The sequence below is a fragment of the Buteo buteo genome, chromosome 16 (genome assembly GCF_964188355.1).
Source record: "Buteo buteo chromosome 16, bButBut1.hap1.1, whole genome shotgun sequence".
Taxonomy (NCBI): domain Eukaryota; kingdom Metazoa; phylum Chordata; class Aves; order Accipitriformes; family Accipitridae; genus Buteo; species Buteo buteo.
The window spans coordinates 8,093,365-8,121,247 of NC_134186.1; the positions used below are offsets into that span (position 1 = coordinate 8,093,365).

Here is a 27,883-nt window from a genome sequence, read left to right on the forward strand (position 1 = left end):
TAGGTATGTTTGCAGTTCCCTCTGTAAGCAGGGTAGAAGACTTTGTATCAGCAACAGCAGTGTTTCCTCCAGCTTTAGTTCTATGGTCTCTGATTAAGAATGAAACTAACTGGAAACACTGAATTACTTTCATGTGGATATACACAAAACTCCTCTGCAGAGCCCTGTACAATAGCTGATCACAGAAAAATTAATCTGATGCCTCGGAACAGTGTTGGGTCAGCTTTGACTATATGCCCCTTTCTGGAACTTGAAGCCTTTGCTGAGCCTGTAAAATCTGACTTGAAAGCAAGGGAACTGTGTGTTGTTCTGCTCCTTATTTAAAATATTCCTCCTGAATGGTACAGCCTGCTGCTTTGTGCACTGCCTGCTGCAGGGGGAGAGTCCTTTGGATGTCGTGCCTCCATCTGAAAATGAAAGCACTTACCTCCTTGCCATGCTTAAAAGGGAGCCTGGGTGTGTTATTTGTAGGATAATAGCCTGTTTTAGTGCTCTGGAAACTGGAATTGAGGACACCAGTCCAGGTTGCTGACCTCAGGACTGCTGTAATTTCTTGACTCCTTTCTCCTCTTTCTTTACATCATTGAACTTAGCAGTGGAACTGCTGCAGCAGCTATTTTTAACAGCAGTCTTGACTGATGTTCCTTAGTATGAAAAATCACCATCAGAAACTCTAATTGCTGTTGCTGCAGCACTCTGGCACTAAGCGTTCCTGGCTCTCAGATGTGTTTTTTACTGCTCTGAGAGTTGCTGGAAACTTATTCTGGGAAGTCTGGTGCTTGCCATGAGAGCCAGTGAAGGGATAAGCTTGTCGTGGTAGCTATCCCTGCCCTGCTCAGGGGTGCGAGGGCCTCTGAGCAACAGCTCTTAGGGGAGCTGTGGCTCACTGGGATGATTCTGGCAAAATGTGGTTTTTTCCTCACAGGAGCTCAGGTACCTGTACGTGTAACAAAGTGCAGGACCCCTGTTACCCGTCATCTAACTGCTTTTCTGTCTGCTGTTCAGTGGAAAGTTGAGGCGCTGAAACACGTGCTAAAGAGGGTTTTGAAAACCTGCTACAGGAGGGCTCGATCCGGGCTATTCCCCTGGTGTTCGACTTCTCCCCGGCCCCCCGCCCCCGTCACCCCCTTCCTCCTCCCGCAGCAGCGAGGGGGGCGGCCGCCAGCTGCGACCGAGAAGGCGCGTCGGTGGACGGGGCCGGCGGGCACAGAGAGGCAGCGATGGGAGCCGGCGCGGCTCCCCGAGGGCCGGGACCTGCCTCGGAGCCGCCACCGGGCCGCTGTGCCCAGCCCCGGGCGGCGGAGCCCCGCCCCGCCAGCGCCGCGCGGGGCACGCTGGGATCGCCTCCCGCGCCGGTCCTCCAGCTTCCCATCCTGCCCTCGGCCCGCCTGAATGGGGCAGATGCAAGATGGCGGCGAACGCGAACGCCGCCGGCGGCGGCGGCCTCTCGCTCTTCGAGTGCCCTAGCTGGTGAGCGGACGGGCGGGCCGGGGCCGGGGCCGCGGTCGCTCCGCCGGGCCGCTCGCTTCTAGGGGTGCTGCGGGCCTCCAGCGGGTCTGCGGCGGAGCGCGGGTGCCCGCCGGGTCGGGCCGGGCTGGGCCGGGGGAGTGGCGCCGGGCCGCGGGGCCGGGCCGGGGGAGCATGAGGCGGGAAGGGCCGTGGGGCTGAGGGCCGCCTGGCCGGGCCTGCCCTCCCTGACCCCGCGGAGGAGGTGGCTGGCTGCTGCGGCGGCGCTGGGCCCGCCGGGGGTCCAGGCTCGGGAGTGCAGCCCTGCGGGCGCATCCATCGGCAGCGACGGCCTGCGGGCTCCTCGGCTTCGCGGCGAAGTGCGGCGCCGGCTGGAGCTTAGAATGCTTCCCGGAGATGCTGTGTCTCTTCCCAACAGCTTAAACAGAATACGTGGTGCAGTACAGATTAAATCTTCTGCTCAAGTTTCTTATTCGTTACAAGAAATCTATCAGCTTGAAACTAGCCTGCATTTTTTTCTTATCTTGAGTTAAGAAGTCACGGCAAAGTGATGTGTTGGAGAAGCAGTATCAGGACCATGAATATGGTTGGGTTTAGAATCGTAGAAAAGTCTGCGTTGGAAGGAGTCTCTGGAAATCATCTGGTCCAACCTTCTGTTGAAAGCAGGGCCTTAGATTAGGTTACATGGGGCCCTGTTTCATTTGCTGTGATTTTTTTGATACATTGCTACATAGATCTTTGCTGTACCCTCGTCTCTGGGTGCCAGAACATTGATTATTGAGGGGATGTGTGCAGTTATATTTTAAATCACTTAGAAAATGACACAGTGTTACAGCTGAAGAGTCAAGCACTTGTATATTGGTATGAGCTAGCAATGCATGTGCATGCATGATTGCAGTCTTTAATTGCATAGTCATCTGGTTTTTACTACAGGTCCCCTACCTTTCAGTGCTTTGATGATAGTGCTCAGTGAATGGATGCTTAGTGAATATGCTTTTTAATTTTGACCTGTTTTATAAGTGCCTGCTTTAGTTAGTAAAAACATTTAACCCTCTCATGGAAAAGAATTGCTCATGTATTTTAGTATTTTATTTGTCCTGAACCTATGCAATAACAAACCTCTGTATGAGGCAAGGTGGTGCTCCGTAAAATGATGATGTGTTAGAGCAGATAAAGCAAAAAATTATTTGGTGTTAGTACTTTCTGGTGGTTCAATGTGAAATTTGAAATATCATATCTTTAATTTTTTTTTAGTGCTTTTATTCAACAGTGTTCACAACTAGTGTTATATTCAGTGGTAAATTTGAATGACTTCTACCTTTGAAAGCTATAGATTGAACAGCTGGAGAAGTATAACTTGTGAAATACTTAGTTCCAGTAACTTGCATGCTATTGCAGAAGAATTCCTAAATAAATACCATCTGGAGGGGAGGACTGTAACAGTTATAACTGTGAGGGCCTCTTCAGCTACATACTTTCTGACTTCTGCTACAAACAGGTCAGGGTCTTACAGACAGAGAGCTTGCTTCTCTGTGCTGACCTGATTTGGTTTTGAAGCACAATCTGTTGTGCTGAATGATAGAGAAATGAGGTGGAAGGGGTGTCAGGGAGATGATCCAAGCCAGGGTTTCACACCCACGAGGAAGGGGGTCATGTTCAGGTGCCAGGACCTGTTTCATTCTGACATTTCTAAAGAGTTTTGATAATTTGCTTTTTGCAACCTGAATGTCCTTTTACTCTAATGTTCTAAAATCCTTCTCGGGTAAAACAAGGCTTGTATATGGACTCTATCCTTACGCATTTTAAGGAAGCTCTTTATTTTCCTTTGTACCTCTATTGTATATATGCACATTGTAATATTTTAGAGACTGAATTTGGGCAAGCTGTTTGTTTATACTGGTATAGTGAAAGGCGTGCCTGATACAGTTTGATCTTAGTCAAATTGTTATGTGTAGATGTGGCAATTAATATTACTGAAAGATTCGTTTTAGCGTGGAAAAACTTAACATTTTTCTTAAACACTCCTTTTGAAACAGGTAAGCTGTTGTTTCATAAGTGTAAAAAAAAAAAAAAAAACCAACAAACAAAAACCAAAACAACAACAAAAAACACCCAACAACCAAAAAACAACTGTAGCAGGAAGCCAATACAGATAGCCTATTCTGCTGAATAAGCAACTGAAAATAGGAAGTATTAGGTAGTTATGACTGGTGGCATTCCACTGCCTCATCCAGTAGGAGGGAGGAGCTCTTCTACCAGGTGGATTTATTTACTTCTGGTTTATTTTTCTAGTCTGCAAAAAAAGTAGAATATATTTCATGGTAAAACTTTACATGACTTCCACTGGCATCTACTGAATTACAGATTCTAACTCACAGTGTTAAAGTATTTATTTCTTTCAGAGCAAACCAAAGAGCACACAGTTATGATATTGAATAAGTGATGGGTCTTTCACAGGTAGGATTCTCCAGAGTGAAAATGGTTTGCAGTAGCAGGCTTGGACCAATAGTATTGTTATCTGGAGCTCTGACTACCAGAAAGTCTCAGTGTAAACGTATCCTGCAGGATCCTTGATGTCTTACACAAGCACTGAAAAGTCTTCTGTATAGGTAGCAATGTAGATCTTTGTAGGGAGAGCTTTGGGTGGCCAAAAAACATGGAGCTGCAGAGAGTCTTCATGGTCAGCAGCAGCTTCTTCTGTAGTGAATTATCTTCAATCTCATCAACCTATATTAAAATCAAAATCACAGTCTTTACTTATCTATTTATTTTTCTGTCTCTAAGTCTACCTGGACTTCAGAAGGGCCTTTGACACTGTCTCTCATGGCATACTCCTTGAGAAGCTGGCGGCTCATGGCTTAGACAAGTGTACTCTTTGCTGGGTAAAAAACTGGCTGGACGGACAAGCCCAGAGGGTTGTGGTGAATGGAGTTAAATCCAGTTGGTGGCCAGTCACAAGTGGTGTTCCCCAGGGCTCAGTATTGGGGCTGGTTCTGTTTAATAGCTTTATCAATGATCTGGATGAGGGGATTGAGTGCACCCTCAGTAAGTTTGCAGATGACACCAAGTTGGGAGGGAGGGTTGATCTGCTGGAGGGTAGGAAGGCTCTGCAGAGGGATCTGGACAGGCTGGATCGTTGGGCCGAGGCCAATTGTATGAGGTTCAACAAGGCTCAGTGCCAGGTCCTGCACTTGCGTTGCAACAACCCCATGCAGCGCTACAGGCTTGCGGAAGAGTGGCTGGAAAGCTGCCCAGCAGAAAAGGACCTGGGGGTGTTGGTCAACAGCTGGCTGAATATGAGCCAGCAGTGTGCCCAGGTGGCCAAGAAGGCCAATGGCATCCTGGCCTGTATCAGAAATAGTGTGGCCAGCAGGAGCAGGGAGGTGGTTGTTCCCTTGTATTTGGCACTGGTGAGGCCACACCTTGAGTATTGTGTTCAGTTTTGGGCCCCTCACTACAGGAAAGGCATTGAGGTGCTGGAGCCTGTCCAAAGATGGGCAACGAAGCTGGTGAAGGGTCTAGAGCACAAGTCTTACGAGGAGTGTCTGAGGGAGCTGGGGTTGTTTAGCCTGGAGAAGAGGGGGCTGAGGGGAGACCTTATCGCTCTCTACAACTAGCTGAAAGGAGGTTGTAGTGAGGTGGGTCTGGTCTCTTCTGTCAGGTGGCTAGAGATGGAATGAGAGGAAATGGCCTCAAGTTGCAGCAGGGGAGGTTTAGACTGGATATTAGGAAAAAATTCTTTACTGAAAGCGTTGTCAGGTATTGGAACAGGCTGCCCAGGGAAGTGGTTGAGTCACCATCCCTGGAGGTATGCAAAAAGCACATAGACAAGGCACTTCAGGACATGGTTTAGTGGGCATGGTTGATGGTTGGACTCGATGATCTTAAAGGTCTTTTCCAACCTAAATGATTCTATGATTCTAAGTAGAACTGTCTTGGGGACTGCAAACACAGATCATGTGAGAAATAGATCTTAAATATAATCAACAGAAATAGGTTTTTTTCCCTTGTCTTTAAATTGTTGCCCATGCTTTTGAGGTTTGCCTCCATCATTTTATCTGTTCTTTCCTAACATGGATAGTGTTTCAGTATCCAGTTTCCAGAAAAGACCTCTCTACTGAAATTCAAAGTTTTAATCGGTTTTAAGTTCTGGCCTTGATTTAGTTCTTATGCTCTTACAGGTTATTTCTTCATAGTTCATAAAATATTTATTCTTTCTTTTCTTGTGTTTCCAAGAGTTAAAACTAGCTCAAGACAGATGAAAAATAATGAATGCTGTGTTAGTAGTGCTTGCTTATGCTCGTACTTGTTTATGCATGTACTGTAATTCCTCCATATGTGTTAGCAAAGACATGGGCTATGCATTTAAAGTTGGAATAAAGATGTTACCACTACTTTGTATGGATTAAAATTTAGCCATACCATGAGATTAGAAGATGTCTTTAGGTAACAATTACATATCCTAGCTTTATTAAGACTTTCCATACCTTCTGAGGTGGTTTTAGTGAGTAAAAGTAATTTACGTGAGGTGCAAATGATCTGGGGTGTAGTTTTGAGGTGACCATCAGATGTTTAATGGATACTGCCTGTCACTCCTTTTATCCTGGTTTAACCTGCATCTTGGATTGTGAATCTTTCTTTACTCTCTGTCTTGACATGTCATTAGTTGGGATGTCAAGCTTGTTCTGGAATGTACATAAATTTGAAGTAGTATGTTTTAAAGGCAACAATTGTTTCTCTTCAGTTTCTATGAGCCAGGAACAAGCTGTTTGTGGCAATGACTGCACACAAATTTCTGGAGAAGATGAGCTCTTGATTTCTGGAAGTTGCACCTTGTCCTTGAAGTTGGGCATGAAGGTGTGTACACTAGTTACATAGGCCAAGGTTTGTAGGAAGTGGCTAAATTTACACTTCTGAGTCCACATTTAGAAACCTAAATAATTGACCTGATTTTAAACTAACACAGTAGAATTAAAGTTGTCCTGTCTATGTCCTTAATAGCTACAACTCAAAATGTCTCTTTAGACTGGGTAGCACGTACTTCAGTTAGGCTGCTGAGTTTCAACTGGATATAGCTGTTGTGTCCCAGCTGGCATGTCAACATTGAATCTTAGCCTTGTCAAGGAGATACTGTTAGCTAATTGGTAAAACTTCAGCTCTGCTATTCAGTACTAATGGCTAGCATCACATCCCAAAGCATTAATGGCTTTGTCCTCTTTTTCTGAAGTGTTTTACTTTTGTTATTCAATATGTTCCTTCCAGGAGCTTGGGATTTTCTTCCTCTTCTTGGCTGGCTGTCCCTGATTTTTCCCATTACTCTATACTTCTGCAGTAGAGGGTTTGCCATCAGTGGCAGAAATAATATATATAAATTCCTTACAGAATCATCCTGGCATAATGCACAGAGCATTGGAGTGACCTGTAGAACACAAGGTGAAGAAACTGAAGAAACATATTTTTCTAATACAGAAGAAAGAATTTTTGCTTGTAGGTGGTTTAATATTTTAAAAACTTACGCTGGAACTTCTTTTTGTTCGGTGACATCCCTCTTAAATATTTCATTGTTCATTTTAAGCAGTTGGTGTCTTCTATAAGGCCAACAAATCCATACATGTGGCTACTGTGGGAAAACCTGAACTTTACTGTGTCTGCCTGCTAGATTGTATTTTGAAGGAGCTAATTATTCAAGGCCGAGAAGCAGATGTATTATGTCTGCCAAAGACTGACTTTGTCAGATGAACCAGCTTTCTTCAAGACTTTCTTTCAGATCACACAGGAAATTATCATTTTAGGAGGCATCAGAGAGACTTACACAAGAACTGTGAGTGTATAAGGAATTGATTTTGAGGAGGCAATAGCAGTTGAATAGAGTCTGTGGGCTGACCCTTTTAGTGTAGCTTTGTTGTTTTGGCTTTTTTGGTTTTTTTGTTAATTACCTTGACAAAAGTGACCACAATACTTATTAGTGACACAAGCATGGTCAACATAGAGGCCAGAATATTATCCAGTCCTTTTGCTATAATTTGAAGACCAGAACAGATACAAGATAAAATGCAGAAGTGTAAGATGGAAGATAGGGACTAAGAACAAGAACTACTTCTTAAAGCCAGAAACTTACTATTCAGAAGTAAAAGGACACAAGCTCATATTCAGAAACAAAAGGACATATATACAAGTACATAGGCTAGTCACAGAATGACCATCAATCAGTAGTAACATATAACTCTTCAAAAATAAGTAAAAATACTAATACTGATGTGTAGTAATACATATCTCTTTGTAAGGTAGGGAAGTGTCAGTGCTGTTGTAGAAGGCACTGACACAAATGCATAGTCTGTTACCTGTACTTAATAAAGCACTAGTCAAACTGAAATAGATGCAGTGGGAAAATCCATTGATGGGGAAGCAGTGATCTTACTTTGAGACAGAATAGAGCTTTAGTTGTCTATTAAAATAAAAACAACACTGGTTTTCACTGGCTAAAGTATTTTTAAAGAGGGATAGTATTGGGGATTTTTTTTTTTAATAGCTGAAGGGAAAGAACAAAAAAATTTAGGATGGAAATCAAACTGTCAGAATAACAAGGCATTGGAACAGCTTCCTGGTAGGCATAAAGGTTATGGTCCTGTCTTCCTCTGATTTCTACAGGTAAATTACACTTCCAACATACCTGTTCTCACTCTGAAAATGTAGGAATAATCTTATCAAATAATCATTGCATTGTTGCTCACTACTTGATATTCATTTTTCTTTTTAATTCAGTGGCATTTGAATTCAATTTTTTTGATGCCATAAAACCTGTAATTCTCTCTAATAGAATATTTATGGCTCAGCTCCCAGGAATTACATTTCATATACAATTTCCAAATTTCACTGTATTCCATGGAGACCTTGTTCCTGAGTAAGTAACCAAGGGAACCAGAGTGAACCAGTAAAATCTAGTGCTGTGAGGAACTGCATTGTAACAAGAAAATGTACGTAGTGCCAAGGTGAAGTTGGGCAAATGCTTTAATACCAATGGAATGCTTTGTTCAGTTGAAGCAGCCACGTTTCTCGTCAGAAATCTTCCATAAAATACTCCTAAAACACAGTGCAACTTTTTTGTGTTCAGGAAAGGTCCGTAATCATCAAGTTTGAACCACAAGCTTTTTTAACCATTTCTTACAACTAGAAGCTTGGCGAGAATTATTTTAATGCTTCTAAGAGTAGAGGAAATCATAAATGCCTCCCATCAACCTGCCTTTTTTTTTTTTTAAAGTTCAAATGCCCTAACCATCATATTTCCTCCAGACATAACAAGATTGGACCAGAATTTTTGGTCAGCTCTTTATCCAGTCCTCTTCCGAATGGGAAGAAACCATTCTGCATGAGCTAAAATATTTACCCAAAAGATTTTGGCCTTAACTTTGTCATAATACCTTCTTGTATTATCGAAATAAGTCACCTAAACAAATCCCAGTGCTAGCTTGGTCTCAATTTCTGTGGTGTGTATGCTGTGCTTTGAGAAAGGCATATGACTCATTTCCATCACTAATGCACAAAATCAGCAACAACTTTGCATTCAACCAACATCTTGGTAAGAGGAGGATTTTTCTTTATTCTGATTTCCTTCTACAAAAAAGAGCAAAAAAATAGCCATACTAATTGAAAACAACAGCCCAGATGGTTTGCTATCATATTGTGGTAGTGACCAATAACTTACACGTAAGCCTTAAGTATTCTGTCTTCTTGTATGCACTCTGGACTTTTGGCCGTCAGAAGCCAAGGGATTTTGTGAGCTGAAGACTCTGTCTGGGCGGTCATATTTAACAACTAACGCCAGACCTTATCTCCACAAATTTTTTCATTTTTCTTTGTTAACTTACAGTTTAATTCCACAACACTGAGTGACAGTTCTTTCCACAAATTATGCAAGTATTGGAAAAGGTACTCTCCTTTTTTTCAGATCCAGTGCACCTTGCTTCTTGTGTTTCAAGAAATAATGAATACACTAGTCTTGTACCATTCATTAAGAGGACAAAGGAAATGGATACTTGCCTGGTTTTTTTTTTCCAAGCTTCTGAAGTGGTGTACTCATTTTTTTTCTTTTTTTTTTTTTCCCCTTGCATGAAGCCATCTGTACTGGTTATCATCCTTGTGCCCTTCTCAACAAGAGAACCAGAGCTAATACATCATTCAAGATGTGAAAACATTTTTATAGTTTCTTCCTTATGATGTCTTTGCTTTGTCAGCTGTTGATGAGTGTTCCTCTGCTTCTTTCTGAACATAATCATGATGGCTCTAGATCTTTCCTGAGCACAATAAGGAGCCTGGAGCCCCTGGTTGTGTTTGCGTGGTTGAGGGGGTCTTTCTCTAGCATGTACTAGCACTCAGGAGTGCCAATTTCTGTCCCCTGCCCAGGATGTTTACTCAAGCAGTAGTTCATTATCATGAGATTCATTTGCAGCATTTGAGTCTGATTTGAGTTTTCTGCATAACTGTTGTCATAAGTGATTTTTCTCATTTGTTCATTGGCTCCTTTTTTCTAGACCGCATATAAACATCACAGAGTCCTTGCAGAACGCTGCGCTTTCCTGACTCGTAATCATTTACATTGCCTCATGGATTAGTGGTTCTTTTCCCTGTCACACCTTAATTTCCATAAGACCATTTGATAATTTTGTCAAAAGCTTTTTTTAAAATGCCAGTCTACTATACTGATAGCCTTGTTTACATTTTCTTGGTTTTCTCCAGTAATTCTGGTAGCTTATGTGATACTACTTGCCTCCTCAAAACTCATGTGAATTCTTTCTCTCAAGTATTAATTTTAAGTATTATCTCAATCAAAGGTATAGGAAGCTGTACTACAGATAGTTAGCCTAGACTCCTCTTCAGTCTGGAAAAGGAACAACTGAGAGATATGTTGGCTCTCTTGAATAGTGAACGGAAAGTCTGTAGGAGGCAAGTGTTTGCTGTCCTTTTGAGGAGAAGACCTAGAGTTTGCAAAATGAAATTAATAGCGAGCAGATTTGTGGCCAGACAGTGGAGAGGGTGCTCCAGCTACATGTAGGTGATCTGTGAAATTGTTTCTGTAAGATTCTGCCGAATGCATTAAGATTGCATGGGTTCTTAGAGCAATTTAGAGAGAGCTGTTTAAACAGATAGCAACTATGGCTCAGGAAGTCCTTGAGTTGGTAACTTGGAAACTGGGAGAGTATTCCTGTGTGAGGCACCTGATACTGGTTACTGGAGGTAGTTTTTATTTTGCAAAAGGTTCCTTACTCTGGGTTTGTCAGTTTGGTCTGCCTGGTACAATTTCACAGGAATGTGAAAGATAAGTAGAGTTCTTGAAGTCATACAGAAGCAGCACTGCTCTCTTGGTTAAATAGTGCTCTCATTTTACAAGAGAAATGGTCAAAAGGAACATAAATACAGTATTTTTGGACCACTGTGTGAGTAGTATGCATCTTGTATGCAAGTTTTGAAGAGTATCGTTTTAAGGAAAGTTCACCTTGTAGTGAAAAAACACCAAAACCAAAACACACACAAAAAAACGCAGAACTCAAAAACCCAACATCCCATTAGAAATACTTTGAGTATGAAAACAGCCCATTTTGTAACTCCCCATCCATTGTACAGGTAGCGAACAACAGTTCTGGGGTAGAGTGCCAGTCTCAATTCCCTACTCATTTCTCATCATCTGTGAATATGCCCACTTTCTCTTGCAAGAAGTCAACTGATTTGGCTAATAAACATGAGTTTTATCCAGATACCGCGTTCACTCCTTTCCCAGGACATTTGCTCATCTTAAGTAGAATAGAAACTATTTCAGTGCTTGATTGTATTCTGTCAAACAAGATGTTCTTTCAGCGTGGTCATTGTTGTCTTTGGAGCCTTACAAAGGCTGAAAGGAGCAGATTATGTGTAATTCAAAGTAAGGTTTATCCTTTAACCCAAGAAAAATGTTTCCCTGGCACTGGAAGAACTGTCATCCCTACATATCGTCACGTTTCCAAAGGATAAATACTGTTGAGTATTGAAGTGTGGATTAGATGACTATTCTAGTCTGGCTGTTACTCAATTCCTATCTGTCTGCTAGTTCTGCTCAGTAATAGGGTTTCTACAGCTCTGCTCTCTACAGCTTCCTGAGGAGGTGATGTGGAGAGGGCAGTGCTGATCTCTTCTCCCTGGGATCCAGTGACAGGATGCTTGGGAATGGTTCAAAGCTGCACCAGGGGAGGTTTGGAGTGGATGTTAGGAAACATTTCTTTACCAAGAGGGTGGTCAAACACTTGAACAGGCTTCCTAGAGAGGTGGTCAATGCCCCAAGCGTGTCGGTGTTTGAACTGGTCAGGCAGTTGGACTAGATGATTGTTGTAGATCCCTTCCAACTGAAATATTCTATTCTACCAGTTTTTTCAGTCAGAACTTGCCTTTACTGTATGTAATTTCCACATCATTCCTGAAATATGCTTTAAAATTAGTGTCATCAGTTGATACCTTTGTTTCTCTGACAGTGAGGGTAGTTTAAGCAACAGATTGATAAACGGTTAAGCATAGAAAACTGGTATTTGATATCTCTTAGAATGCTTGGCTAAATACCATCTGGGTTTTGCAGTTTGTTACTTTTTATCAATTCTCATAAATTTTCGTTTTCTGACACTTTGACTTCCTTGGACTCATTTTTAGTGAAGAAAAACTCTAGTGTGGGATGTCCTCTCACCTCTTCTCTGATCCAGAGAATTCATTTAATGATACTCTTATGGTCACATTCTCCTTGCTAATCAGCCTTGTTAATTCTCTGGAAGGCTTCTTTTCTCACATGTAAGCCTTTAATGGTTCATTGGACAGTCTAAGCATACCTTTTCTCAGTTAAACTTACTGAACTAGTAATCATTAACAACTAGTCCACTTACAGGTCTTATTTTAAGGTCACTTGCAGAATGCTGACCTGTAGAGAGCAGAAGACGTTCAGGCAGTGGGGACTGTGATACACAGTCTGGAAGGTACAGAACAGCTTCTTGTTTCTCTTTTTCAAACGCAAGCACTTGTGCTGAAGCCAAGTTCTGATGTGAGCTCATTTGTCTTGGAGCAGTGCTAAGCCTGGCCTGGCTGTCCGTGTGTGCTCTATGGAGAAGAGACTCTGTTGACCTCAAGTAATTCTTCATCCTTCAGAACCGTGTAGGAAGGAAAATTAGTTTAGTGGATATTTTAGCACATTAGTTAGTGGGAGAGGATTTTTTTTTTTTAATCTTGGAAATAAGAGGGGGGAAAAACTGCACTCCTCTAATAGCACGGTACCAGCTTTCTAACAAACTTTCTTCTAGTAGATTTTTGCAAGAGATTTCTTTTTAATGTTTTACTTCCTTGATGCATGACATGAGGGGTCTGATGGGCAGAGCATGTGAGGGGTTGTTGATACTTCCAAATACAGCCATTACTTCAGATCTTTGGTGACTCTGGAACTATTTAGTTTGGGATATAAAACTGGAAAATCTTTCTACTTTTTTCATTAAAAGGCTTTTCAAGAATTTAACTTCAGCAGCATAAGCTGTGACGTTGATTTAATCTGTTCAAAGAGTTTTTCTACCAGAAATTATTTCTGAGAATTTGTTTTGATGGTATCATAATCAGTATTTACAGCCTTAGCTGTGTTCAGTGTTTTGCAGGCATAGGCGGATAGGGGACATACTGTCCACAAAGGATTCTCAGTCCAAAAGAAGCCAGAGAATAGATAAATTTTCCAAACACCTTAATTTATAGCTGAAGGCACCATCTTGTGCTGCTGCTGGGCTTTTTTTCTGTGTTCAAAATAAAGTTGAAGGTAAAAGCAGAGTAAAAATAACAACAAGGGTGAAACTAAAAGTAGAGGGGTTAATGAAAAATCAGAGATTGTATATGTCAAAAGATGACCATCAGACAGTCAGGATTCAGTTTACAGAAGAGGAAAGTGGTTGTTCTAGAGCACTTCGGAGCTTTCCCATGACCTAACAGGTATATTGAGGATGTTGCTAAAATTATTTTAGGACAGGCTGACCATTGAGTATGCAGGAAGAGATCACTGAAAAGAAAAGCAGAGGCCAGACTGAGTAAGTGAGTAGACTTGCTTGTAGAGTTAATTTGTTGAAAGGTGTACGTATTTAGAAGAAAAAAAAAAAAAGGTGAGGGAAGCAGCTTTTGTTTGATCAAAGTAAGGCAGGCTTTGTGAAAATAACCAAATCTTGTGTTGCAGAGTAACTAGAACTTGGCAATTTCAGTGCAATGGAGAAAAACCAGTTTGTCAGTGCTCAGGGGCAGAAAGAGGCAACACCAAGAAGTGGACATGAATCCATGAATGAAACCTGCTTTTTAATGAAAAATGACCACTGAGATCCGAGGGGAGCATGTGAAGAGACAGCAATACTTAGGTGTAGCCTGGCTGTATGATCCTAGAGCAATACTTAAGAGGAGGTGGTCCCCTAGCTGTACTGGAGTGACTGGAAGAGGCAGTCCTTGTAGAACTCACCAGATGGATTGTGTATCTTCATTGGAAGCATTTTTACTTGCTGGTCCTTCCCTCACACCAGTGTAATCCCATTTCTAGGAAGCAGTCACCATTTTAGCAGGTTGCCCTAGAACTTTGCATCCTCTGCTTTTGCTGCTGCTGTTTGTTCATCCAAAAGAATAAGAATCAGTGTCAGCCATATCCATCTTATCCACAGTCTTAGAGAAGGGCTTGGTAAGAAAACTTGTGAAGGTCCCTACTGGTGTATTCAAGAAGGGCCAGAGAGATCTGAGCAGGCTAGTATAATGGATTTGGAGCATGAATGGAAAATACTTGTGCAACACTTGAGAAAGAAATGAAGTAGAAATAATAGAGGACTGTGTTCTTGAATGTAGTTAACTAGGAGAGCACATGTATAGTAACCAGCTGACCTGAGGACACAGAAGAAACCTTCAGGTTGTAGGGCACATCCCAGAAACCTGAACATCTCTATTTAAACCCCTCAAATAACTTCAATTACAAGTGACCTTTCTTTCTTCTCCAGCCATGCTGAGAATGTCACTACCCATTGTCACTGTTCCTTTGGTTTGCTCTGTGCAGTGAGCAAAGCAGTAAATAGGAATGTGATCTCTGTGGTTGCTCTTCAGAAGGGCAGCAGTGTAGCTGAGAACTGGGTCACTGTTATTGCCTAGAAAGTTGGTCCAGCCATAGAGACAAACAGCAGTGCTATTATCAGTGAAGAAGTACTAGAGATGCAAATTTTTAGATATCTGAGCAGAAAAGATCATTTGCTGTCAACAACCAAAGATCCTATGTAGTGAAGGGCACCGTATTGATACCACAGTGGTGTCCTGATTGTGAGCACTGTAAATACCAAATATGTTTTTGATGCTGCTAATCCTCATGGGTTCTCCCACATATTAGGATTGTTTTGCTATGCATTGCTGAGTCCCACATGCCTCTGTGCTCCCTTTACCCAGGTGGGAATAACGCTGTCTGTGTGGTGAATCTGCTTCACAGGAGGTGAGCAGGGATGTAGCTATAGGGCTGGGGGAGCTGAGCTGCTGTTTGTTTGAGAATTTGGTGAAGAAGGATTGTCCTGTAGTAGGGTAGGGGTCCCTCTGCCATCTAATACTGTAGTGTCTTCCATGTTACCTGTGTTGATAGGAAAGTTTGATTATAGGGTGAGTGTGGAGGAACACTGGCTATTGGTCAATTTTTTTATAATACTACAGGTGTGTGTGGAGCCCCTTTCAGGTTTTTTGCAATTACCAGTCCTAGAGGGGAAGGATGGTAGAAGTTTCCATTCCTCTCAGCAGCTAAAGGTAGAAAACTACTGTTTTGAAGGTAACGTGAGAAAACAGAGCCCTTCAGCAGGCCCTTAAGCAAACAGTCTCAGCGTATCCCCTTCTCCAGTTGTTAGCCTCTTTCTGGCGTTGTATCATGTTCTCTTAGGAGCTGCTCTGTTCATTTTGTAAATTAGCTATTTTTCACCTGGAGAAGTAAAGCTTGAAATGCTTCATGTCCTGTTAGCTTAACTCTTATTGTAAAAAGTCCTGTTTTATCTGTTGTCAGAAGGAATCTGCAGGGAGGAAAAGAAAATTATGGTATTTTCATATTTTCCCCAAAATAATTCTGCTTACCTTTGTGTCGGTTTGGTCTGTAGCTCTAATGGAGCATTATCTCTAACACTAATAAACTTTTTATTGAATGTTTTGATACTATATTTTCCTTTTGTTATTTTCCAGGGCAGGGAAACCACCACCTGGCTTACATCTGGATGTAGTCAAAGGAGACAAACTCATTGAGGTATGAAAATAGGTTTTCTATGTATTTGGTGTATCGTATACATAGGCACCAGCATTAGAACATTTCCCAGCATTTGCCATACTTACTCATAAGTATTTCCTTTCTCTCTCATATTTATAATTTTCAAACCAGTTTGTTTTACTCTGAAACTTTAGAATGAAGTGAATTTTCCCTTGCTTGTATTCTAAGGCTGTCTCGTGCTATGCAGTGCTTTCATCAGTTATCTTCTGATTAGATGCACTATTTGAAGGGATACAAAACTGCAGTGCTCAGCTAGCAAACAGTGGCACTTTGATTCCTGAACATTAAACCTGTCCTAGTAAAAGGGAGAAGAAATAAAATGTTTGTAAGGGAAGCTCAATACTTTGCAGAGCCTTATTTCTTCCAAACTTAATTTTGGATCAAAGTTGACATTTTGTTTCCTACAAGGTACTTACATATGAGGTATCAGACTGCAGCCAGAAGGCACCTTGTCTTAGGAACTTCAGGAGCAGAAATTCTAGTAACATGGGGAAAGAAATCTCAAATACAAAAGAGTAAGAGTAAAAAAAAACTCTTCACTTTGTACTGCTTGTTTGACATGCTTGTCTGGTCAGTTTATTTTTTATTTTGTGTTAGAGTAAGGTTAACTAAGCATCCTATATTTTATAGGATTGTTGCCCTGTCCTACAGTATGATTTTTCATCCCATGTTCTAAATCTGTGAACAGTGTTGGGATTAGCACAGATACAATGAGTTATTTTTATTACAACAAAGGAATTTGTCTGATACACATCACTTCATTTGCTATTTCATTTTTTGTCTTATATTGCACTAAAAGTAGTAAATAAAGGCTCTCTAACATGTTTGACAGAGGGGACCCAAGCCAGTGAATGTATTTTAGCTGTGGAGAAACTCCTAACTTGCGATCAACTGAAACAGAGAAATGTTTGTGGGCAGCAAAAGTTTGCAAAGTTGAGCCAACCTTTCTGAACAGAAACTTGGAAAATTAAGAACTCTGTGTTAGATCAAGAAAGATTTAGGTAGGTTAAAATCTTGGCTGGTTTTTGATGTATGTGTTTTGGGTTTGTGTGGTGGGGTTTTGGTAGCAGGGAAGGGTCTGCAAGGGTAACTCCTGTGTGAAGCTGCTAGAAGCTTCCCTCGCTCCAAGTCAGACCCACCGCTGGCCAAGGCTGAGCCCATCAGCAACAGCAGTAGTGCCTCTGGGATAACATATTTAAGAAGGGAAACATGCAGCAGAGGGAGGAAGATGGGAATGTGAGAGAAACCCCTGTGTAGATCCCGAGGTCAGTGAGGAAGGAGGGGAGGAGGAGCAGGGGAGGAGGGGATGCCCCTGCAGCCCCTGGGGAGACGGCAGGCTGTTCCCCGCCCCCCAGCCCATGGAGGGGAGTGGGAGAGCAGATGCCCACCTGCAGCCTGTGGAGGAGCCCATGCCAGAGCAGGGGGATGCCCCCCAAGATGGCCAGGACTCCATGGGAAAGCCCGTGCTGGAGCAGTCTGTGACTGAAGATCAGCCCACAGAAAGGACCCATGCCGGAGAAGTTCATGGAGAACTGTCTCCTGTGGGGGGGACCCCACAGTGGGGCAGGGGACGAGCGAGGAGTCCTCCCTCTGAGAAGGAAAGAGTGGCAGAGACAAGGTGTGATGAACAGCGACAACCCCCATTCCTTGTCCCCCTGTGCTGCTGAGGGGGAGGAGGTGGAGAAAATTGGGAGTGGAGTTGAGCCTGGAAAGGAGGGACGCATTGGGGACGGTGTTCTAAGATTTGGTTTTACTTCTCATTATCCTTGTTTTGATTTGATTGGTAGTAAATTAAATTGATTGTGTTTTTTCCCCAAGTTGAGTGTGCTTTTTGCCTGTAACTGTAAGTGGTGAGTGATCCCTCCCTGTCCTTGTCTCAACGCACGAACATTTCTTTGTATTTTCTCCTCCTTATCCCACCAGGAGTGAGCGAGCAGCTTCATGGTGCTTTGTTGCCAACTGAGCTTAAACCATGACTGTATGCTATCACAGGAGCATCAGACAGTATTAAGTGTTCTTTCTGGTGTCTAGCAGGAGAGTTTTACTGTTTAGAATTTGGTTAAGCTACCAGAATATGCTTTGCATAGGAAAGCAGGTAGAGATGTTACAAACAGGTATCTCACAAATCAACTTGTATTTTCCCAGGCCAGAAACCAGTAAAATGAGGCTTTTCTTTATAGTCCATTAGTGTTGGGTTTACAGACTGTTTTGAGAGTGCGCTCTTATCCTGGATTTAAAGGCACAGAAAATTGGCAGAGCCAGTCTTGACTTAAGAGATCTTTGTTCAGCCTTAATTTGAAAGGAATTAGATACTAACACATATTTACTGCATCTTCAGAGTGGCTCATTAGTTCATACAAGACATGACTGAGTTGGTTCATACCTGCTACTTGGACTATGTTGGAGCTATCCTTCACTGGCTCTTTCTAGGCACTAGAGCTTTCAGATCCTTTGCATTGTGTTTGTCTTCAAACCATGGACCATGTATTCTGCTTCTTTTGGTACTGTTACATGTTCAGAATCATTTTCAGAGGTCAGAGAGCTGTAGTAAGACTGTTTCTTAACTCAGCCTTCTCATTGCCACTCTAGCAGTAGCATCTGGGGTAAGGATTGTACTTGGCAGTGGGTGTTCCAGTATTTCTTTCAGGCCACATAATGAGATTCAGTGAGCAAAGCCAAATGGCAGTGACTGGGTTTTTGGTATGTGGCAGGTGGCCAAGCATAATGCAGCCTTCCCACCTGGGAGGCTTATTCTCCAAGATGAGTTTTTTCTTGTCATGGTTCTTTTGGATTTTTGAGTCTGGAGAGAGAGCTTTAGGGTGAAAGAGTTTATATGGAGCTCTCTGCTAAATTAATCCTCGGGTGCTAGGCAAATGACTGTCATGGGAGTCCTGGTCAGGACTGAAAAAAAAGCAGCAAAATGCCATATGGAAGCTGAGGATGCACCACTGGTTTTTGCAATGGATGAGCAAATTTGGTGTCGATAAATTGACAGTCAGGAAAATCATCCTGGTGGTGTTAGAGTCTGAGGCTGTGCTGCCCAAAGCTTTTGGGCCTACAGGAGGTCCCAAGTTGTCTTTGTAAGCCTGGGGTCTCTGTCTGTATTGGGAAAGCGGGTGGTATAAACATCCTGATTCCCTCTTCCTACAATCAGCTCTCTTGACAACCTAAAAGAGGTTCTTTTTGCTGCCGTGCAGAGTACTGTTAACAGGCATTGCTAGTCTGCTATTCAACTACTCCGAGGTTCAGTAGAGGATGTGGTCACACAAAGGTTACAGAATGACTGCAGAGTTTGTGTTTTACCTCCTAAATATCTGATGTTGACTATCAATGTTACTGAGATCAGTGAGGTACAGCTTGCCTGCCATTCAGCGTGTAATACGTGTGCTGAAGCTGTGGCAAGCAGTGACCAGGCGCAGGCACCTATGTGTGTAGCACAGAGGGTCTGTCTTGCTGTTGTACTTCGGTCTGCTGAAGTAAGAATTGGAAGAGCTGGCTTGGTGGGCAAGTTTTAGCAGACTGTTCCATGTAGCATGCATGCCTGCTTGTGGCCTTGCACTCTGTATAATACATAGGTGATGATTTAAGTCCTCTAGACTGTGGTGGTTATGTGAAACAATGTACTGTGTGTATGTATGGGAACTGCAACAAATTAACAGCATTTGAATGTGATCCATCTGTTTCACTGTTAGGTACATGTGGCAAATAGTTCTTCAGTTTTGTCTTTTATGGTAGACAGCAGTAACCAAGAAAGAACATTCTTAAAACTTGTGGGTTACTGAGCACTTGATACTAACCGAGCCATCTGTATCCCAGGTCTTGTACAGGGGTCTGAGGTACACCTTGTGATTGCTGGGTCTGAAAAGTGCAACATTAAAACAAGCCCTGAAGTGTTTAAGCTCAGTGTATAAAGGATGACACTGGGTTATAACTCAGAGGCACAGAAAATTTTGGAAACATTATCTTGAAGTAAAGGCCATAAAATTATTTTCTCTGATGATTTGTTGCAATATTTCCAGTTTATGAATTTGTGTCTTTGCAAAATCTCTTGAAATGCTATCAAGTGAGAATGGTATTGTTTTGTGTGTAACAGGTGCAAATGAAAACTTAAGGACACTTTTGGTTTCAGCTGTGGACAAGAATGAGAAATTGTTTGACCAATTTTTATGGTACTTGAAATTGTGAGATAACTTCTTGCAGAGCTGAGCACTGAAATGTGGAGTAATGTCAGCTTCAGATCCACTTGTTTGTATCAGAGTTGTGTTTACACAGGATTATTTTTTTTCAAATACATAAGAATAAAAGGAGAAGTTAGTGCTCATCTTACAAAGTGGAATCATAGAATTCATTAGTACAAAGGTATTGAATTTGGGAAGACTCAGAGTGCTGAACTGAATGAGTAAAGTATTGCATAACATTGGACATAAATCCATTGCTATGAAGTTGAACCCCAGAAAACCTAACCAGCGTTTCTCAAAAGATGTAACAAATACTGTGGTATTCACAGATCAATAGCTGGATGAAACAACGGTAATCTTAAGGGAAAAACATCAGTGAGACTAATGGAATGATAGCTGTTGATTAAGGCTTGCAGAGAAAAGCATAACAAAAGTACACTAGCATGAAGGATGTACAGGGAGGAGATTCACTGATCTATATACAGGTGGAATAAAAAAAAAAAAGCGAAATAATATTCAACCAGAAAGGACTGAGGAAACCATGTACTAGTTTAAGCTCTTTATCAGTGGTTTATACTTTCTGGTAATTCTAAGAGGAGGTTCTTGTGAAAACCAGCATTTGTAAAGAGACAGAAAGGGATAATAAAGGAGCCAGGTGAAAGCAGAATCCAGTAGACTGTTTCAGTATATTGATTTCTTGGGTTTTTTATCTGAATTATACTGAGGCTTTGAGGTATGCTGTTCCCTGCCAGACACAAATAGATTCAGAGGAGAAATTCGCATGTTTTAAATGTCTCAACTGCGGGAAAATCACTTGCATTTTTGCATTTGTACCTCACTTGTCACCAGATAATGTACTTGAAGGTGAATTGCTAATTAAGCTGTGATTCCTGTCTCATCAAATGAGACATGGGCTCACAAAGAAGATTTTTTTTTTTTTTTTTTTAGTTTAAGTATTCACACTCTTGTGGATTTTTCTGCCAGCCTATGTATCACTGAGGGTACTGATGAAGTCATCATTCTATCTAGCTGTTTGTTTTCACAGAACTTCTTGAAATTTAGTATCTTGTAGTGCTGGTTGAAATTGGCCAGTTGGTTGAGAAGTTACTTGGTTTCGCAGTGGGTGTCAGGAGCTGATAGATCACCTAAGTCTTGTTATTTTAAGAAAGCAGGCCAAAATACATAAGTCAGTAGATTTCACAAAGCATTTACCCTCATGAAATCGTGCTTAAAATGTATGCTTTGAGTTAGCTGGGAATAAGACATTAGCAGAGTATCATCTAAGGGAACAATTAATTGTAAAGTTGTCATGATGTATACTAGTATGGAGTTGTTCAATTAATTCTTCTAGTGACCTAAAAGAGAGAATAAACATACAGAAATAAATCAAATACTTATTACTGAATACCAGATTATGAGAACTTGCAGCATGGGGCTGACAGATGTTCAGCAGAACAATGAGAAATCCAACCTAGAAAATTTAGAACACATCTGGGGGGAAAATGAAAAAAATCAGTGGGGAAGTGACATCTGAATGCAGCAGTGCTAAAAGTCCTGAAGTTCATAATTGGTGGCCAGGTAAATAGATGTAACATTGCAAGGTGACATGTAGTAGAAAATGAGGTCCATGTCATTTTCATGCTTGCAGGTAAGGCAGAGGAATATAAATACTATGTCTTATCCAAGCTGCCTCCTTATTTTTTATATGACTTGGTAGTGCCACAGAATAAGTAACTGTGTAGGTGCTCATTGTGTCAGTCTTACTGATAGCTCAAAAAAAAACCCCAAACCAACTACCTGTAACTGATACATTGGCTCTTTCTAGCTGAGCATGTAGTTTATACAGGTGGCAAAACTGAAGAGCAAACAGCTGATTGACATGAATGCTGCTGCCAGAAAGGGAGGTCCTTCCTCATCACACAGTCCTAGTGTATGTAATCCACTGCTTCACTAGGGCCAGCTGGGATACGCATGTGACTGAAGGCAAACTGATACAGTCCACTAAAACAGTAGAAGACTAATGCAGCAATAAAGTGCTTTGCAAGCTGAAAACTTTGAGATGTGTGGCAGTGCAATTGAGGAGAGGATTGTATAGCTGGGAATGGAAGGAGGGAGAGGGGAGAAATCCTCATGCTTTAGCAGGTAAAATGTTAATTGAGCTCCCACCATCTCATGAAAGCAATGCTTTCCTGAACTAAAGTCTTTTTTTTTGATGGAAAATGTATCATCAGCATTCCCTTGATCATGCTATTGAAACATTGTGTGGGCTTTGGTAAACGTTTCAAAAAGCAAGAGAAGCCATCTGTTAATGAATCTGTAATGCATTGCTTGCCTTTGACTTGTGCAGCTGAAAGCAAGAAAACACAGGTTGGATTAAGATCCTGGAATACAGTAAGAAAGAAGGCTTGCACTGCTTAGGTACTTCAGCATTTAGGCACAAGGAGTTCCTTTCAACATTGTCTGTTAATAGAAATAGGCTGTGTACACTGTAGGATTGTGTCAACATGTTCCTTTGCTTTTCAGAGATAGTTTATGTAACTGATATTACAGTATGTAAGATCTTTTTTGAAGAAGAGATTAGAACTAGGATGAATTAAGAAGAAATGTCTAAAATTAATGGCTTACTTGAATAGACTAATATAGATTCATATCACAGGACATATTCAGCATAGTTTTACATCTTTGTTATAAAGGTCTGAAATCTCCTGTATGCCCATTTCTATACAGAAATATAATTTTGATGTTCTGTATCAGACTGGAGATCATTTAGCATAGATTCCTGGTTTAGACACGGCCGAAGGTCATCTGCATCGAGGAATGTGTAAAAATCATTGGGAGCAGATGTGAGGGAGAATCTCTTGTATGAGACAGTCTCAAGCTTTGAAGAGTTATTATCCATCTCAGGCTGTCTTATGTTGACTGTTAAAGAAGGGAATAACTGGGACTTTTCCATATTCAGCTGTTCTGATTTTACAAAGAGAAGGTTTGAACTTCTGTATTTAACAGTGTCAGACAAACTGAAATACTGATTAGCTGTTGATGCTTTGTTTTGAATTTGCTGTTTATTCATGTTCTTGAATTTTTTCAGGAAGATCCAAAAGATTATAGGAGGCTAATGTGCTTTTCTGTTTGATATTCTACCTCAGAAACTCATCATTGATGAGAAGAAATACTATCTCTTTGGGAGAAATCCTGATCTGTGCGATTTTACCATTGACCACCAGTCTTGCTCTCGGGTCCATGCTGCCTTGGTCTATCACAAACACCTCAAGAGGGTTTTCCTCATAGATCTAAACAGCAGTAAGTACTGTGACATTTAACCAGATAGAAGTATGATATTTCAATGCTTAAACATTTCTGAATCTGAGACACTCTTTTTTGTTGGTGGTGGTGGTGGTGGTGTTGTTTGCGCTGTGTGGATAGTTTACTATAATCTGAATTAGCGTCCTGGTGAAAGATTGGCAAGGGTTAGCAGCAAAGGACAATTTGTTCCAGTCAGCTTACATCTGCTTCACTTGGTGTTTAAAACAACATTTCTAGACTCTTAAGAGGCTAAGGGAGAGGAGGAAAGTGACTTGGCCTTCGCTTCGCAATTTTAATGAAGCTTTCTCTTCTAAGGGTGGTTTCCCTAGATATAAAACCTGACATACTGTTTTTTTCCACTGAGGGAATGATTCCAGACATGCTACATTGGGACCTACGAGAATCCAGAAAGTAAATGGTGTTTGTCATTTATTTCCATGACTTTTTGAGGACTTCTGATGTGTGTTATCATAGTTCATGAGATGGTAGGTAAAATGTACATAGCTAATGTTTTCAGCAGTGCCTCAGTGACTTGTGTCTCGGAGCAACCATGTACAGTTTCTGAACTTCTCAAGAGTTGAACTCAAATACTGTGAGCCCAAGCTGATGATTAACAGACTATTTTGCATTTTGATGTTCTCAGCACATGGCACATTCTTGGGTCATATCCGTTTGGAACCTCACAAACCCCAACAGATACCCATTGACTCCACAGTTTCATTTGGCGCTTCTACACGGGCATATACTCTGCGAGAGAAGCCTCAGACACTGCCATCAGCAGTTAAAGGAGATGAGAAAATGGGCGGTGAAGATGAAGAGCTCAAGGGCTTGCTAGGCCTGCCAGAGGAGGAGACAGAACTTGATGTGAGTACGATGACACATTGTACTTGGATGGCATTTCCAGCTAAACGGATAGCATTCCCCAGTCATTTGCTTAGGTTCAGGTTCTTAATTTCTTGGCCTTGAAGATAGCCTGAGGTGTCTTCTGCTGGCAGATATGCACAAACCATCTTGTTCAGCCATGAGAAGCCTGTGATCATGCTGCTTCCCAGAATCAGTGACCTAATAATCCTGCTATTCCAATGGTCTTCTCACAAAGGCTTGCCAGGGAATACGTGTTCTCCAGCTAACATTACCCCAGGTCAGGGGTGATTTTCTACACCGTTCCCCATTGCCAGATAACAGTGACTGCTGCCCTGTTTCCTACAGTTAGCTAGTGAAGAAGGGGAAAGCAGTGTATGTGGCATTCACAGGACTGTTGAGGTTGGAAGGGACCTCTTGGGATCACCTAGTCCAGCCCCCCTGCTCAAGCAGGGTCAGCTAGAGCAGTTTGCCCAGAATTGTGCTCAGTCAAGGTCTGAATATATCTGCAGACAGAGACTCCACAACCTCTCTGGGCAACCTGTTGCAGCACTGGAGCACTCTTTCTTCTTAGGGGTCTAAAGTTGAAGCTAAACAGTGTGCTGTGGTCTTTTGATAAGCACAATCACATGATTAAATCAGACTTCATACACTAGTTGCTTAAACTATTTCATCTCCAAATTTGTCCTTAGAACCTGACAGAGTTTAATACAGCCCACAATAAAAGAATTTCCACGCTAACCATTGAGGAAGGGAACTTGGATATTCAGAGACCAAAGAGAAAACGGAAGAACTCCAGAGTGACATTCAGTGATGATGATGAAATCATCAATCCAGGTAAGCAGTTTGCTTTAATCTTTAGTTGACGCCCTTAAGACCCTCTTTCCAGTATTCTCATAGGGATTCCTCATGGCTGCATATAGATAAGGAGAACAGAAGTTTGGCAGTCAGTATTTGGGATCTACTATTTCAGAGAAGCTGCCATGTGTCTCACTTAAGTCTTTGACCTCTGTTTCATCTCTTCTACCTGTAAAATAACGGCATGATTTGTGCAGGACAGGGATATCGCACTCAGCCTCATTGTTCAAAATTCTATCAGATGTTGGAAAAATCTCATGGGTCAAAAGGAGGAAAGTGTTTTAAATTTTTTTGTCAATTTGAGATTCTGAATGGGAACTGAACTGTTTGTTTTTCGTCTGTCCCTTAATGCTTTCCTTACCTCTTGCCTAATGGATATCTGTCTCGAGCTCAGAGGTTTTCTGCTACTTGTCTACATATCTGAAACAAGTCATCCTCATTAAAAATGATGCTTCTGAAGGTGTATCCAATTCCTAATTAGTCATTTTTCTCCCTTAGCTGTTTTATATTAATGGCATTCATATTAATGATATTTTATATGGCTAACACTCTTATTAATAAGAGAGTAGCTTATTAATGAGCATGCATTTTAAAATGCAGTCTGGAGCTAGTTTCATTTGGCAGTGTGTACCACCCAGAATAACCATTTTGGTTTATAAGGTTATGCAATTTAGTGCTCAGAACATCCTAATGTAAAAAGCAGTCATTCACATTACAAAAAAGACAGTTTTTTCAGACTTTCAGAGACTCTACTTGAATTCTTCTGACTCCTCTTTCAAGGTCCCTCAAGGACTTCTGGGGCTAGCTGTTGTGCCTTTGAGCACGTGCAGTGCCTTGTCAGCAGCAGCTCTTGGCCCAGAACTCCAGTCTGTCTAATCAGTGCAAACTGCCCATCCATCTGTTCCCCTTCCCTGCTCTCCATTTGAGTGGAAGCCTTTCTTCCCAGAGTATCTGATGAGCCCACCTTGAGACAGAGCCACTAGGTGTCCTCTCAGCTCCTCGCTTTGTTTGGGCATGCTTGTGCTTACTGAGAGGTACTAGAGTGCTGGCTTTGAGAAGACAAGGTCCATGTACCAATTCTTCGTATAGGTTCCTTTACCTGACAGATGTTCTATTTTTTTCCTGTATTCTTACTGAAGGCTTCACTGTTCTTGCCTTTACAGAGGATGTGGACCCTTCTGTTGGACGTTTCAGGAACATGGTACAGACGGCAGTAGTCCCTGTTAAGGTACAGAGTAACTCCCAACTTTCTAATGAATACATCACATTGATGAACTCACTTTATGAATTACACCTTAGAAACATAATGTTCTATGGTGGAAAGTGTTTTATTGTTAAGCAAAAGTCGTGTTCATGTTTCACAATTGTCTTTTTATCAGATTAGACCATTTCCCTTCGAATTCAGCTTTAGCTCTTTTCTTTAATAACACATGGGATCAATGGCAACTTTTTTCCTCCTAAAAAGAAACAGTCTGGAAATTCAGTATGGTAGTTCTAGGCATCAATTAAAATTGTGGGAAGTGTGGAAAATAGAAAGTAAAAATGAGAGGTTGCTTGTTTAAATACTGTAAGTGCTAAAGATTTCATAAGGTTGTCTGCTAGAACTAGCAGGTTTACACTTTGCTCCAAGATCAGTGTGTTGCTGGTGCTGTATTTAATTTAAATATGCTAGGAGTAGGGAAGATTTGCAAAACTTCAGGGTAGCTAAGCAACAGTGTAATAGCAATTTCACTTGTTGCTGGTATACACTAAATAATGTATGTGGAAAAGGATAATTCTACATAAACCCCAGACTGCAGGAGAAGATTCAAATGATCGGGAGCAAGACAAAATCACCCAAGTGATCTAGAAGTTGCAGTTTCTTATAGTGGGGGGAAGGAAGGGTCTGTGTTACTGACTAAAGACCTACTCGGTCTTACGTTTAGGACAAGCTCAAGACTGGCAAGCATGTTCAGGAGGTAAGAGGTGCTCAGCCTGATCTAAGTTAAACCTGAGCTTCAACTTCTGTCACCCTTTCCTGCACTGTGCACCTTTAAGAGTTTATTATTAAGTGGTTTTCAAGGAAACCCAGAAGAAATCTTCTGGGACAAAGACTGAGACATGGTCTGTAACCACTTTATGTGTGGCTGCTCTAGGTGCCTTTTGGAGGAAGATGGCATTGGCATCCAGTTTAAATAGCTTGCTTGTTTCATGTATTTTGAATAATTCTTTAAATACTTCTGCCTACAGAAAAAACGGTTGGAGAATCAAGGCTCGTTGACCACAGATGATTCTGCATCACGACGTATGCAAAACTTTCCCTACAGTGGAGGATTATATGGTGGTTTACCTCCAACTCACAATGAGGCAGGTTCCCAATCGCATGGTGTCCATGGGACAGCACTCATTGGTGGTCTGCCAATGCCCTACCCCAATCTTGCCCCAGATGTGGACTTGACTCCTGTTGTGCCCTCAACAGTTAACATGAACCCAGCTCCAAACCCTGCTGTCTTTAATCCTGAAGCTGTGAATGAACCCAAGAAGAAGAAATATGCAAAGGAGGCATGGCCGGGCAAGAAGCCAACCCCTTCCCTACTGATCTGAGCTGGGTTTTGTTGAGGGAGGGTGGGAGTTACGAACTCCAGAAACTGTTTATGTGCAGTATCGTCTTTTTAAAATTTCAATGTCCTAACCAGGTGTTATACCAAGATTGGAGAAGTGAAATATCCTTTAAAGATCTGTCTTCAAATGTTTTTATATGTCTGTTAAAAAAAAAAAAAAAATACAGCTCCCATCTCCTTTTGAACCAAAATATCTGGCAGCCTTTTCTTAGCCATTACTGTCCCCAGGGTCTTTACTCTGAATTTTGATCCGTAAGTTGAAGGGGCAGAGTCATACAATTTAATTATCATTTATGGCATGACCCTGCAAATTCATGTATTTA

General features: G+C 41.6%; 1 protein-coding gene and 1 non-coding gene across 2 annotated transcripts; both read left to right on the forward strand.

Annotated features, from left to right (window-relative positions):
- The first annotated feature begins 1,342 nt into the window (after positions 1-1,342).
- On the forward strand, positions 1,343-27,757 carry PPP1R8 (protein phosphatase 1 regulatory subunit 8). The gene is made up of 7 exons (XM_075047720.1): positions 1,343-1,470; positions 15,679-15,739; positions 23,085-23,238; positions 23,957-24,105; positions 24,795-24,939; positions 26,124-26,188; positions 27,190-27,757. The coding sequence occupies exons 1-7, from the start codon at positions 1,409-1,411 to the stop codon at positions 27,541-27,543; spliced, it is 990 nt and encodes a 329-aa protein (XP_074903821.1). The 5' UTR covers positions 1,343-1,408; the 3' UTR covers positions 27,544-27,757.
- LOC142040665 (small Cajal body-specific RNA 1) lies at positions 19,541-19,706 on the forward strand. Its single transcript, XR_012653261.1, has one exon.
- Positions 27,758-27,883: the final 126 nt, after the last annotated feature.

Excerpts from the sequence above, each read along its gene's own strand:
- PPP1R8 (XM_075047720.1), top strand. The coding sequence starts at position 1,409 with ATGGCGGCGAACGCGAACGCCGCCGGCGGCGGCGGCCTCTCGCTCTTC. Across the intron at positions 1,471-15,678 it reads CTCTTCGAGTGCCCTAGCTG|GGCAGGGAAACCACCACCTG; the intron begins GTGAGCGGACGG and ends GTTATTTTCCAG. Across the intron at positions 23,239-23,956 it reads CCTCATAGATCTAAACAGCA|TTTCATTTGGCGCTTCTACA; the intron begins GTAAGTACTGTG and ends TTGACTCCACAG.